The 14,931-nt window shown below is 46.3% G+C and overlaps 1 protein-coding gene across 1 annotated transcript; it reads left to right on the top strand.

The window, feature by feature from the left end:
• The first annotated feature begins 9,716 nt into the window (after positions 1-9,716).
• On the top strand, positions 9,717-10,967 carry LOC127321528 (xyloglucan endotransglucosylase/hydrolase protein 24-like). Its single transcript, XM_051350551.2, has 3 exons — positions 9,717-10,050; positions 10,141-10,340; positions 10,424-10,967. Exons 1-3 carry the CDS (start codon positions 9,766-9,768, stop codon positions 10,785-10,787), a joined length of 849 nt encoding a protein of 282 aa, XP_051206511.1. The 5' UTR covers positions 9,717-9,765; the 3' UTR covers positions 10,788-10,967.
• The last annotated feature ends 3,964 nt before the right edge of the window (positions 10,968-14,931 follow it).

Genomic DNA, 14,931 nt, shown 5'->3' with positions numbered 1-14,931 from the left:
CACCTTATCATCTTGGTGCTCTTATTGCTCGCCGCTTGTCTAACAGGGGGCCTATTTTTGGAGGAATTATTGCATCACGCATTTTAGCATATCTAGAACTTCCTCTTGACCCTACTGATGTGAAACTAACTCCTATAAGGCTCGACATCACTGCTATGAAGAGTCATCAATTTGTTACAGCTGACTCTAGTTCAGATAATATGGTCTATAGAATGTTGTTTGCTGGCGGGGATGAGAAGGAAATCCATTTGCCACAGCCAGATTTGTTCAGTATTGACAGGAAACCATGGTCGCGCTCTAAGGAGGAGGTGGATGAGAAAATGAAGATACAAGGCTTCCACCAGCAGCATGACTCCGAGGACGCCGAGCCCTCCTACGACTACACCGTCACGTATCCGGGTGCTTCTTCCAGCACATACCCGGAATATGATCCATCTTCGTCGTACTATGGAGGTGCTACTTCATGGGCACCATGGGATTGATCTCCACTTAGGCCAAAAGCCTAAGCTTGGGGGGAGGTATACCGGCATCACTCATTCTTTGCATATTATGGTTGCTGGATACTTGTATATACTTGTTTAGCTTCTTAGAGTGGTTTTCTAATAAGAGGGAGATGATATTTGGGGAAGTGCTGCCTAAAAATAGATTCTGGACTGATACCAAAAAAATTCTTAAAAACAGCCAGAACGTTATTTTGCGAATCCAATTTTTGTGCATGTTCCCCAGGTTGTTATCTAACTTTCATTAGTTGAACACTTTTCGAGCTGAGCAGCGGAAGAATTTCTTAAAAATCGATTACTGTACTGCTGTCAAGTTTTGGCAGATTTCTGCTATCTTGCTTTTCTGTGTTTCTTTTAGTTTTCATTTTCTTGTTTTTGCTTTGTTTCTTTCCTAAAACACAAAAAGACCAAAAATATTTCTGTTGTTTCTCTTTACCATTTGTTTACCTTGGCTTCTTGCTTTTATTTTGCTTTGTTTGCTATCGTTGGTTTGCTATAAGAAAACCCAAAAAGATTTTGCTTTGTTTGCTTGTTTCCTTTTGTTCTTGTTTCTAATTCGAAAACACCAAAAATATTTGCTGTTCTTCTTTGGTTTTGTAAAGTTCATTATGAGTTCAATAGTCTTCGGTGGCTGAAGCGTGGTTTTTATTCCATATTATTCAAGCTACACAAGTGAAAAGGCAATAATGACGATCTACGACAATCCGATTGTGATGAGAGGCTGGTATGAACTCTATTTGTTTTCATTTTTGTACATATACTCATCCATGTGAGCATGCTTAGTTGGTTCAGGTGAGGTATATGTCATTTAAGAAAGTCTAGTAGTTCATGATCTCTCATGTTTAGCTCCAATTTATTAATATGAGTAGCATGTCATAAATATTTGCTTGCATTGTTTTATTCATGGATAGATATGACATTGTGGTATCCTCCTCTGAATAATTCACTTGAATCAACTTGGCACATGCTCACGCATGCATATGACTGAACAAAAGTCGATTAAGCCTCGATGATTTACTTTACCTCAGAGTTCTTGTATCACTTTTATGCCTCCGTTAATTTATTTTGTCGCAAGCATGATTATGACAGTTACTACTCTCTTGATTGTCGCTTCCCAGTCTATTGCTAGCCTTCACTTGTACTGAGCGGGAACGCGGCTCGTGCTTCCAAACCCCTGAAAAACCAAGTTATTCCAGAGTGTCCACCATAAATACCTATGCATGGCATTTCAAACCATTCTAAGTAAATTCTCATGTGCTACCTTTAAAACCTTCAAATTGCTTCTCAATTTGTGTTTATGTTTTATAGCTCATGAGGAAGTATGTGGTGTTTATCTTTCAATCTTGTCATTTACTCCGGACGGACTTTCACCAATGGACTAGTGGCACATCCGCTTATCCAATAATTTTGCAAAAAGAGCTGGCAACGGGGTTCCCAGCCCCAATTAATTAACTTTCATAAATTTACAAATAGACACTCCTCCATGGTATGAGATTGTTGGCAGGCACCCGAGGATTCGGTTAGCCATGGTTTGTGAAAGCAAGGTTGGAAGGAGTGCCACCCAAAAATAAAATTTCATGGGAGCCGCTCTTGAAAGTCTGGTTGATGAGGTAGTTAGAGTACCCATTACCATTCGTTGACAACAACAAACACCTCTCAAAATAATTTTACTCCTGTTTTACAAATGAAAAGCTCTAGCACATGTTAATCCCTGCTTCCCTCTGCGAAGGGTCAATCTTTTACTTTTACATTGAGTTTCCATCCTTTCTTTGAGTACTTTCTTGAGAGCACAACTGTCATTCTTAGTACAATATGCTTGTTCCAAAATGTGATTAATTGTGGTATAACTTTGATGCTTTTATCTTTGATAACCTCTACTTCCAGTCTTCCCATGAACTTCAAAGGTGCCCAAGCATTTATGTTTTGTTGTACAAACACGGGCAAGCGAGATACCACTTTATCATATCCTTCTATGAACATTGCAATCCTGCTTATAGACATGATTCATGATGCTCATTATTAATTTGTTGGAACCTTTTCCATGATTGACATAGCTATTAGATGATTTTATTTGCATGTATCTTATTATGAATTGCTTAAGTACTTGCCATATCATGAGAATATTTACATCATATGAACAAATGTGTTCGTGAAAGTTCTTTTATCGCACTCAGTTGTTAACTGAATTGCTTGAGGACAAGCAATAAGCTAAGCTTGGGGGGAGTTGATACGTCCAAAACGTATCTACTTTCCCGAACACTTTTGCTATTGTTTTACCTCTAATTTGTGTATTTTGGATGCAACTAACACGGACTAACGCTGTTTTCAGCAGAACTACTCTGGTGTCTCGTTTTTGTGCAGAAATCCAACTTTCAGGAAAATCCTCGGAATTTATGCCAAAGGTCTTATTTTTCCAGAAGAATTACGGAGCCAGAAGGGCAAGCCAGGTGGAGGCCCGAGGCCCCCACACGCTAGGCCGGCGCGGCCCAGGAGGGGGGCGCGCCGCCCTGTTGTGTGGCCGCCTCGGCTGGCCCCCAACGCCCTCCTCTGGACTACTTAACGCCTTTGACCTAAAAACGCACGGGGGTTAGACGAAATCGCCAGAAACCATCCAGTACGCCGCCACCATCGCGAAACTCCGTCTCGGGACCAGAAACTCCGTTCTGGCACCTCGCCGAGACGGGGAATTGGAGGAGATCATCGCTATCATCACCACCGACGCCTCTCCATCGACCAGCCATGTTTCCCCCATCCATGTGTGAGTAATTCCCCCGCTGTAGGCTGAAGGGGATGGTAGGGATTGGATGAGATTGGTCATGTAATAGCATAAGATTGTTAGGGCATAGTGCCTAGTGTCCGTAATTGGTACTTTTATGATATTGTTGCAACTTGTTATGCTTAATGCTTGTCACTAGGGCCCGAGTGCCATGATCTCAGATCTGAACATGTTATCAATTCATGATGATATTCATTGCTTTATGATCTTACCTGCAAGTTGTATACACATATTGTTGTCCGGAACCCGAGGCCCCAAAGTGACAGAAATTGGGACAACCGAAGGGGAAGGCGGTGATATGAGGATCACATGTGTTCATGGAGTGTTAATGCTTTGCTCCGGTGCTCTATTAAAAGGAGTACCTTAATTTCCAGTAGATTCCCTAGAGGCCCGGCTGCCACCGGCTGGTAGGACAAAAGATGTTGTGCAAGTTTCTCATTGCGAGCACGTACGACTAAATATGGAACACATGCCTATTGATTGATTAGTACTTGGATACCGTTTTATTATTATCTGCAAATGCCCTGCTTTGATTGTTACATGAGTTTCTCTCATCCATGCAACGCCCGTTCATCCATCCCTGTGCCTACAGTATTTTAATCCTGTTGTTTACTATAATCACTACTGCTGTCTTTGTTACTCTGCTGCATTTATTTCAGTACTGCTACTGCTATAAAACTGTTACTACTGATAAACTCTTGCGAGCAAGTCTGTTTCCAGGTGCAGCTGAATTGACAACTCCGTTGTTAAGGCTTTCAAGTATTCTTTGTCTCCCCTTGTGTCGAATCAATAAATTGGGTTTTACTTCCCGCGAAGACTGTTGCGATCCCCTATACTTGTGGGTCATCACTTTACTTCCTGCAATATTACCACCATCTATACCACCTGTGTTTTACTATCTCTTCGCCGAACTAGTGCACCTATACATCTGACAAGTGTATTAGGTGTGTTGGGGACACAAGAGACTTCTCGTATCTTAATTGCAGGGTTGCTTGAGAGGGATATCTTTGACCTCTACCTCCCTGAGTTCGATAAATCTTGGGTGATTCACTTAAGGGAAACTTGCTGCTGTTCTACAAACCTCTGCTCTTGGAGGCCCAACACTGTCTACAGGAATAGAAGCGTGCGTAGACATCAAGCTATTTTCTGGTGCCGTTGCCGGGGATCTGAAGAAAAGTTACACCACAGAGAATTGCCTCCCACGGCAAGAGGTTCCCAACGGACGTGTGCTTCACGCGTTATCAAGTACTTGAGTTCTCTGGACACCCCCTTCTCTCTTGAGGAGGTGTGGAATGTGGTTCGGACCCTCCCGCGCGGCAAGGCCCCGGGGCCGGACGGCTTTACGGCGGAATTCTTACAAGGTTGTTGGGATACGGTAAAGTTTGACATCATGGCGTGCTTCGACAAGCTGTTCGCACTGTCCGGTAGAGGGTTTCAGGGTCTTAATCAAGCTAGGATTACCCTGCTACCCAAGAAGGCGGATACAACTGGGTTGAAGGATTACCGCCCAATTAGCCTTATCCACATTTTCACTAAACTGGTGTCCAAGAGGCTTGCCTCACGTCTTGCACCGAGATTGGGAGATCTGGTTAAGGGGAACCAATGCGTTTTTATAAGAAAGCGATGCATCTATGATAACTTCATGATGGTGCAACAGACGGTTAGATACCTGCACAGGCTCAAGGAGCCTCGGGTGTTTCTCAAGCTTGATATCGCGCATGTGTTCGATTCAGTCTCGTGGGCTGAGGTTCTGCGTAAGGTTGGCTTTGGCCCACGGTTCCGCAAGTGGGTTGCTATCCTCCTGTCCACGGCCAACACGTGCATCTTGTTGAATGGGGAGCCAAGTCCCCCCATCTGGCATCGCAAGGGCCTCAGGTAGCGGGACCCCCTCTCATCCATGTTGTTTGAACTCGTGATTGAGACCCTCAACTGCCTCCTGGCTAAGGCTAGAGAGTTGGGGGTGCTCCATCAGTTGGCACCTCAGGAGTTGGCGGCGGGCGTCTCGCTCTACGCGGATGACGTCGTCCTGTTCTGTCACCCGGATAGGTTGGAGTTGCTCGTCGTGCGCGAGCTCCTCGCTTCCTTCGGGCACGCTTCGGGGATGCACACCAACTTCGCGAAGTGCTCGGTGTCCCCCATCGGATGTTCGGAAGAGGTGGCTGAGGAAGCGGCAGCGGTGATGGAGTGTCAGCTCGCTCACCTACTGATAAAGTACATTGGCATACCTCTTTCCCTGCATCGGATGTCTGTGGCTACCCTCCAACCTGTGGTGGACCGGATTGCGGACCGCCTCCCCAAGTGGAAGGCAGGGATGTTGGCCAAGGTAGGACGTTTGGCTCTGGTCAAGTCGGTCCTTGCGGATATACCCCTCCACCAGTTGGTGTTCTTGGGCGTCAATGTGCGGGCACTCAAGCAGGTGTTGAAGATCCTTCACGGTTTCCTTTGGGTGGGTCGTAAGGAGGCTCATGGGCCACTGCCATGTCAATTGGCGCAGGGTGTGTCGCCCCCTCGAGCTTGGTGGGTTGGGCATCCCGGATCTTGCCCGGATGTCAGTCAGCCTCCGTGTACGGTGGCTTTGGAGGATGCGTACGGACCCCGACATGCCGTGGCATGGGCTACATATGCACTTTTCAGTAGAAGAGCAGAGTGTGTTCGCTGCATCCACCAGGATGGTACTTGGAAGCGGAACGTCCGCCCTTTTCTGGGAGGACAAATGGTTGGATATGGTAAATCCATCGTCGAGATTGCGCCTGAGCTACTTAAGTTGGTTTCGGGGAAACGGAGGACTATCCGGGAGGCCCTCAGCGATAGATAGTGGATTGCTGACATGCGCGGTGCTTTCAGCAACCTGGTGATGTGGTAATACATCCAGGTCTGGCGATTGATGAGGGCAATTCGGTTTGTTGACACTCCTGACAAGCTGTTGTGGCGGTGGACGGCAGATGGTGTTTACACGACTGCTTCCTGCTACAGAGTAATGTTCCAGGGATCGGTCTGGTCTTCGTCTTGGGAACTAACCTGGAAGTCTTGGGCCCCCCAAGGGTCAAGTTCTTTCTATGGTTGGCCTATCAGGACTGCTGTTGGACAGCAGATCGACTTGCCCGACGCGGATTGTAGCATCATCCCAGATGCGTCCTTTGCGACCAGGAGATGGAGACTATGGAGCACATCCTAGTCAGATGCCCCTACTCTCGGATCACCTGGAATGAGGTACTGTCCTGGATTTGATCGCCGGCGGCAATTCCAGCTAAGGGGGTTTTGTTCGTTGATTGGTGGGATACAACCGTCCGAGCTTCCCTAAAGGCGGCCCGTAAGGGCATCTCCTCGACGATCATGCTCACGGCTTGGTGGCTATGGAAGCAGCACAACTCTATCATCTTCGATGGCGTGAGACCTGACCTTCACGGCTTGGTCAACACGATAAATGCGGATGCCAAATCGTGGGCGACAGCGGGGGTTTCGGGGCTTGCGGCACTGCTCCCCATAGCTTAGTGTGTAGTGTGTCGCGTTGTACTCAGGTGTGGTCTCTCAGCTGGTATCAAACTCTCTCTATCAATGCATCGAAACGCAAGCTTTTGCGTTTTCTCGAAAAAAAATCCTGAAATCTATGTTTCACCTCTAGAAGCTGAGTTATGTGTGTTCTTGAAAGGTTTGGAGCGAGTGGACCAATTTAGTCAACTACCGATGATAATTGAGTCCTGCCTGTAGGCTCAGCTTATCAAGCGCACGGTAGGCTCAGCTCTGCAATAAAAAGACACGAGGGGTCATTTGAATAGTACATTCGGCATGCTTCTAGCCCACCGACAGGATAGCATGAGCTGCTCGTAAAATAAAAATAAAAAAAACAAATGCCAGACATGATGGGAGAAAGGGCCGTTCGCTCAAAAAAAAAAAAAGGCAACACAAGCGCCGGTGGTGCAGGCTCCCTTTGCCCGTGCAGTTGAGGTCGGTGCACCAGAAGATTTTGAGCATCAGTTTCAGCGGATAGCTGATTTTCGGGTGTAAGTAATTGATATTGTCGCGCGCGGGACATTTCTAAGTCAACTTCAAACCCACAAATAGCCGTATTGACGAGACTATCAAATTTCAAAACGAGCATGCACGATTGTGGCCACTCGGGCCGTGCTACCAGGCTTCGCGTGGAGACACACCCTTCCGTATAATATAACAAGAAATCTACAGCAACTGTCGATTGGTGGCTATCATATATGATCCGATTTGGCTGTATAACAGCTTGACATATACCCACCGCTGTCGCCGCAAAACGCGGTTAGCGTTTGTGCGTGTGTCCTGACGTTCAGAATGTATTCATTATCTTGATGTTCAGTTATGTTTCTTCCTTAATTGTTTACTGTAGTACAGTAGTATTTTGTAAAATAGGCAGCTACCCTTGGAGAGCATTACTTGATAGTAAAGTGTCTAGGCTGGTCATAGCCGGACACTAGTCTATGTTATTAACTTCAAAGCGCATAGTATCATTGAGGTAGAATCATAGATAACTTCATTTATTATCTTATATATTTATTTCTCTTGGTAAGTGACATGTTATGGTACTTTCCCATATTATTTCACTTAAACGCTTTAGTTCTGGCGGTCGTCCAAAGTTATTATCTTCCGCGAGTACGACCAAAGGAGTGGTGTGTTTGTTGCAAAAAAAAAAAAAACAAGAGGTAGGCATTGTGCTCGTTTCAAATATCTCAAGAGGTGAGCAATATGATGGCTGCCAAAGCTTTGGACTTTCGAGTTGATCCGTTCAACATTTTGTACGCGATTTGGCTTTGGTTGCTGGAGATGGCAGGGATCGGAGAAATGGTTGCGGCAGCCGCGGGCGGAGGAGGAGGAGGAAATTGATGGGGTTTTCCGCATCGCGCCCCCACTCCAAGTTTTATACCAATTTGAGGGGCCACAATGGGGTAGTACTGCATCACATTTCGCGATGCCGGCTGAAATACGGTGTTGGTTCGGGCCCTTTTTTTGGACCGAAACCAGGAAAAGAACGCGGTGCGGGGAGGGATGCGGTAGTGTCTTCTATTACATCTTTTTAGATTTTTTTTAATTTATCCAGGGGAAGGATTATGAAAACGTAGCTAATAAGGCCATATATAAATGCACGATGCTTAGTGAGGTGGTTACAAAATAAATCTAACTTTTTAATAGACACTATGATTGTTCCTACAGAAGAGGTGCCTAATTAAGCATATTTCTCATATAATAAGCATTAATGTTTAATTAAAACCAGCTTATATTACTAAGAACCTTGCATTGTAGATGCTCTAATGCAATACCTTCGCTTGGCATGGAACGCACACTGGTGGGACATTTTTTCTAGATGGAAGGCACATAGGCACTGCTTTATACTGAAGGCAACAGGTTCTTACAACATCTAACATAATGCGAAAAACCCAGTTTACAATATCGCATCAACAACTTCCAAAACAGTAACAGCCAAAGAGCAAGTAAGTTTCACTCTTGAAGAGTGAAAATCTATCACCACCACAGAGAGGGAAGCCGCATATCAAAACAACTACACATAACTAACTGAAAAGAGTTCAAGAGACAAGCTACCCATATTCTTGCTTCCACCATCACCTCCTTGACTCTTTCTCATCCTCGTAATCTTCTATCTACACTCTTATATCTAGACAAGTGGTAAGGGCTATACGTTGTTAGGTAGGATGAGACTCTCCCCGGGGATGAACGCTAAGATGATAACCCGATTTAAAGTCCACCCCTCCAACCGAAATTATCACTAAATTAGTACTCGGACACGGGTGGGTTGGCTGCGCACTTGCAAGTATTGCCACTGAGTTAGCATTCATTTCTATAAAGAACATATGGTTCGACTCTTTTGAACTAGATCGATGCCCCATGAATGAGAGTCCAGGAAGCAAGCTAGAAAAAAAATGGGGAACGTATATTTCAAAGGAATGTTCTGCACCCAAGTATCATATATACCAGGATCTGGTTTTCTTACCATCTCCCACAACGTGAACTGCTCCCCACTGAAACCACTGTTTCACCTTCTGAAGACCATTCCAAAATTGAAAGCCTCTGGATTCGGACATTCTCACCTTCTGACTATTTTTCATTATTGAAAGCGTGGGACTTTTAGAAGTTTGCTTCGTGGACATCTTGAGCACTAACTTGTCAGCAACATAAGGATTGTAAATTTTTTCAGATTTTCAGAGAGGCTAGAATTCTCCGAAATGAATAGACAATGTCGGCGATAGCGATACCAGGTGCAGCACAAGATTTAGTACTACTATACAATTATCGCGCGTTGCCGGCCCCCCGAATGCGCCCAACATGTCTTGTGCTGTGCCCGGGCTGTCATTCTCCCCCTCGAACGGTTCTTTCATTCCCCCCAACCACCCGCCGAATGGAACTCTATATAAGCCTTGATCGCGAGAGACTAATCAGTCCATCGATCACGTCCATCACACACACACACACAGTTCTTTGACGAGGCGCAGCAAAGCTTACGACGCCATGGCGGTCAGCTCGAGGACGGAGGTCTGCGTGCTAGCGGTGCTCGTGGCGCTCTGCATTGCCGCGCGGACGGCGGTGGTGGCCGGGGGCATTATCGAGGACGGGCTAGAGCTTGACTGGGGACAGGGGAACGTTTCGAAGGACGGCCAGGTCATCTCGCTGTACCTCGACCGGGACTCCGGCGGCTCGGGCCTCCGGTCCAGAGACACGTACCTGTACGCGCGCACCGACCTGCAGATCAAGCTCGTCCCCAACAACTCCGCCGGCACCGTCACCACCTTCTTCGTAAGCCTTGACTTTCTTACGTCGATCGATCGGGTGAATGCGCAATATTTCTGGTTCCTGCCGAGTGCTGACGAACGTATATGCATGCAGTTCCTGTCGGAGGGGCCATGGGAGATACACGACGAGATCGACCTGGAGTTCCTGGGCAACGTGAGCGGGCAGCCCTACACGCTCCACACCAACATCTTCGCCAACGGCACCGGCCAGAAGGAGGAGCAGTTCCGCCTCTGGTTCGACCCCGCCACGGACTTCCACACCTACTCCATCGTCTGGACACCCAAGCACATTCTGTACGTAGTTCATCGATCAGTCGGCGACCAAATCACCAACATATATGTCTCGCGATTGAACTAACAATTGAGGTGAATTGCAGCGTGCTGGTGGACGGCACGCCGATCCGGGAGTTCAGGAACCACGCGAAGAAGGGCGTGGCGTACCCGTACCCGTCGTCACAGCGGATGCGGCTGTTCGGGAGCCTGTGGAACGCTGACGACTGGGCCACGCAGGGCGGCCGCGTCAAGACGGACTGGTCGGCGGCGCCGTTCCTCGCGCAGTACCGCAACTTCAAGGCGACCACGTCGTCGCCGGGCGGGTACGGCTACTACGACGACAAGGAGTTGGATGGGACGGCCAAGAAGAAGATGGAGCGGGTGCGTGAGGAATACATGATCTACAACTACTGCACGGACACCAAGAGGTTCCCCAACGGCGTGCCACCGGAGTGCTCCATGAAATAGAAATCCAGTTAATTAAGCGCCTTCAGTGCAGACTGCAGAGTCGGTCACCTGCCTCAGCAGAGCGGAGAGCACCAGGGAGAAGGCAGCGTACACACACACATGCTAGCATACGCTGCCCTCATTTCCCCTCACGATTTATTCATTCTTTTATGTAAAAAAGAGATAGTAAATAACAATATACACACGCATATGCTTATACTCTAAACTGGCCCTTCTTATTTAGCTGAGAAAATGACAAAAACTACCACAATTAAGGCAATTGTGTCACATAACTACCAAACTTGTTCGTTTTGTCACATGACTATCATTATTGAGGCATGCTGAAAAGCAGAAATTTCATTATTTAGATGTGTTATGTGTTAAACCGTTTTGGGCCCACATGGCAGGACTACATGGCAGGTGAAAACCTAACTCCTAGTTTCATTTTGCAAAAGTAACCTTAAAATATATTTTGTGTCACACACATATCCTATTCCCCACATACAAAAATAAAAAATAGAAATTCTCATTAATAAAGGGAGAGGGTCATCTCCTTCCTCTATAGTCTCCACAACTCCCCATCCCACCGAGCTAGGCCGCTAGTGCGCCGTCCACGCGCGTCAGGCCCCGGTGTGCCAGGAGGCTATCGTCGGTGCACTAGGAGGACCCCACACGCGTTGAGTCCACGGCCATCCACCTCCCCACGCATGGAACATAGCGCCGCCGGTCCTGTCCTCCATGACCGCCACCAGTTCAACGTCGAGAAGAGTTGTACCCAACGGCGCAACATCACGCCACCGCTGCAGACGCGCTCTCCCCTCCCCCATCCGTCTGTAACCTCTCTTGGGGAGGCCCATATCCGCCGCCCCTCAAGGCGCTCAACAGCAAGGACGGCGGCGGGTAGAGGTACCGATGGCACATAGCTGCAAGTCCTCAAACGCAGGGCGGAGGGACTCGGCGGAGATGGATTCGCGGGGGTTCCGACGGAGCAAGCTTGGCCAGCGGCGCCAGAGCCAAGCTGGCGGGGGCGACCGCTGTGGAGGACGTAGCGGGGGGTCGCCAGCGATCTCAGTCGGGTCCTCCAAGACGCGTAGCGGCTAGAATTTGGGCGAGGGAAGGGACGAAGGTTGAGGGCATGGGCGTGGGCGAGGATCGAGGGTTGGGAAGGGGAAGGGGGCGTGGGCGACGGTCGAGGGGCGGCACTGGCCAAACAGTCGGCCGACAGCAAGGGCTCGTCATCGTCGCGCGGGGACGAATTGAGCTAGCTGCTTACTTGACAGGGGTATTAGGACTTGATTGCTTTTGAGAAAGGGAGGTAGGTGTCAAAGGGATAACCTTATCAATGCCCATTGATGATAGACTTGGGTTTTCAGGAGAAGAGAGCGCTGGTGATTTCAAAGACCAATCTACCAAACTAGGTAGTTGACGAAAAGTATGATCAATGATAAAAGTCGTTGAGATTGTATTATGAATCTGGGGTTACAAGTGTGTCACGTGTTGTGAATCTAGATCCCTCCTCGGTGGCTCCTCCTAGCCCTTATATAGTGGGCTAGGTCTCAGAGTCCATCTTCGGGTCGGTTACATTGTATTGGTCGATTTACCTGATATGGGTCTAGCCTGTCTGTTTAACATAGCTATTGGCTTTAGCACCGTGCGGTATTCTTCATGGGCTTCCCCTATTCCTTCCTGAATTCGCACCAGGGATGATAACGTCGAGTACCTAACATGATATACCTATGTTAGTAGGGGGTCTTCTTTTGTTTTTGCCACGTAGGACCTTACTGTGGGTCCCAGTTGCTAGAAACCGGACTAATATGTGCAAAATTGGAAATTCAGTGCTCTTCATCACGAACATGCCCCAATAGTGGCTGTTATGTGACAAAACGAAAACATTTGGTAGTTATGTGACACGATTATCTCTATTGTGGTAGGTTTTTTTTGTCATTTACTCTTTTTATCTTGTTCGGATTTTCTCCCCTCTACAAGCATGCTCCCTAGTGTGGGTGCAGCGGTGCCGAACACTCTAATAACAATCTATCAGATACCATAAGATGGGTCATACCAGGATTCGAGTTGTAAAATGTGGAAGCGATATATGTGGTTTTTCAGCGGCTGACGATAAGGACTTGTTTAGCAGTTTTAGGCGGCTGGATGTATATTGGAGGGTCAAGATTTTATGGATCACCCCACTTTGGATCTTTTTATATTGGTATAGATATAGATTTGGAGGAAGCGGAGTGGTGAGGCTGAACGCTTCCCTATTTTGAAACACGAAAAAGATGCAAATATATAATTCAAAGGTCGTCTTATTTAAAACCTCAATCATCACATCCCCTCTTCCCACTTCACGTCTTGGAATGCGCTGTTTTTATAGAGAGAAAGCCACTTTCCCGTCTTCTTAACCCGAAATGAAGGGGTCCCCGGGAAGAGATCCAGTGGAGACGGGTGGACCTGTAGCTCAGAGGATTAGAGCACGTGGATACGAACCACAGTGTCGGGGGTTCGAAACCCTCCTCGGCTCCTCGCCCACATCCTTCCGAAGGGGGAAGGGCCTTTACTTTTCCCCTGAGGAAATCATGAGGCCGAGGGGGCTGACACTGTTTTACCACAAAATATGGTATCACATAGATTGTTGGGTGAATGATCAATGGCTTCGATTTATTGACTCTGCCTCATGTGGATCTTTTACACAAATGCGCTGCTACGGATTATCGGTACGCTTTTTTAGACATGCGTGCCACGAGACCTTACTGAGCTCTGTGGTGTCACTGGTATGGCTCCACCCCTTCTCATGCTCACTACCGACATCATGCCACCCTGCCCTCTCCTTCCTCAAATTCCCCACGCGTCATCTTACTCGAAGACCGGTCGGCCTAAACCTCGTGTTGCCTAGCTTGGGGATCCATCGGCATGCACAACGCTTGTTCTTGGCTCGAGACACCAACGATATTGCACCATGCATCACCGTGGATCAAGGTCCCGATGGTCTTCACCCTACACTGCGCAGCTCGAGTGCCCAGTGCACCGCACCTTGCACCGCTCTACCTCGGGGAAGCATGGTCTTCACCTGCAATAACTTAGTGAGAAAATCAGTTGACAAACAATAGTAAACACACTCCGAGCGAGATTTCATATCACCGAAGCAATTGTTTGTACTAAAAGAAGTCTGAAAAAGAAAGAAAAATGAAACGACACACTCTCTAAAGACATATTATACCAGCTAAGAGTGAAGCGACGCATAAAATAAATAAGTTTATATTTGCTATTTTCATATTGGAACCAACAATCCAACATTACCATTGTAGTCTATCTAAATATTTAATTTTTCTATTTCAACAACGTTTAGTTTGTATTTGATTTCTAAACCTTTAATTTGAAACCTTGGCAGAATTGTTAAAACATATGGTTGGTGAGGATTCCTAAGAGAAAAAATCATGAACACTTAAATTTGGGATCAATCTATATTGTAGTATCTCCAGTAAAAGTTGCATGTTTTGCGGTCTTGTTTAACCTACTCACAATCTGAACCAAGAGTTGTCCACTTGTACGAGAAATAACCAGCATGTCAAATCTATCTATTATATAGTAAAAGCAATATAAAAAGATTTAATAGAGTCGCCACAATTAATCCACATCATTTAAATTAATTTTGATAGTTAGATCCAAAATATATAGCTAAGATTAAATAAAATATTAGTATCCGCACAATGTGGTAATACTATTTTTTAATCGGAGGACCTAAAGAGCGCACTTTATGAATTGTTTTGGAAGATTTTGCTTAGTTTGCACGGTAGACATATTTATATTATTGTGTCTGTCTTTCACTAGTGTATCCAAATCAACATAAGAGCACATTTCATTGAAATTTCATAATTAAATCAATGACTAATTTTTCCTTAACTATTATATCCAATACGCGTAGTAATTTTGTATAACACAAAAAATACATGAATATCAGAATAAGTTAAGAGTGTTCAAAACCTAGAGTCATACTTCTCAAACTTCCACTATTTATGTATAAACATGCTAACAAGTATGCGCAGAAGAAATCAATTTATCTTTAAGAATGTATTCATATAAAAATAATGGCCAAATTTTCCCCAGGTTCATGTTTCTAAAATATTGCACATTATGACATGGAGTAAGTAAATGGTAGGAAGAAACA

This window comes from Lolium perenne, chromosome 2 (assembly GCF_019359855.2).
Source record: "Lolium perenne isolate Kyuss_39 chromosome 2, Kyuss_2.0, whole genome shotgun sequence".
In the NCBI taxonomy this organism is placed as follows: Eukaryota; Viridiplantae; Streptophyta; class Magnoliopsida; order Poales; family Poaceae; genus Lolium; species Lolium perenne.
This window is presented reverse-complemented; position numbering and strand designations above follow the sequence as displayed.

Bases quoted from the DNA above. Each gene is read 5' to 3' on its own strand.
- LOC127321528 (XM_051350551.2), top strand. From the start codon at position 9,766: ATGGCGGTCAGCTCGAGGACGGAGGTCTGCGTGCTAGCGGTGCTCGTG. The intron at 10,051-10,140 runs GTAAGCCTTGAC...ATATGCATGCAG, and splicing joins GCACCGTCACCACCTTCTTC to TTCCTGTCGGAGGGGCCATG. The intron at 10,341-10,423 runs GTACGTAGTTCA...GGTGAATTGCAG, and splicing joins TGGACACCCAAGCACATTCT to CGTGCTGGTGGACGGCACGC.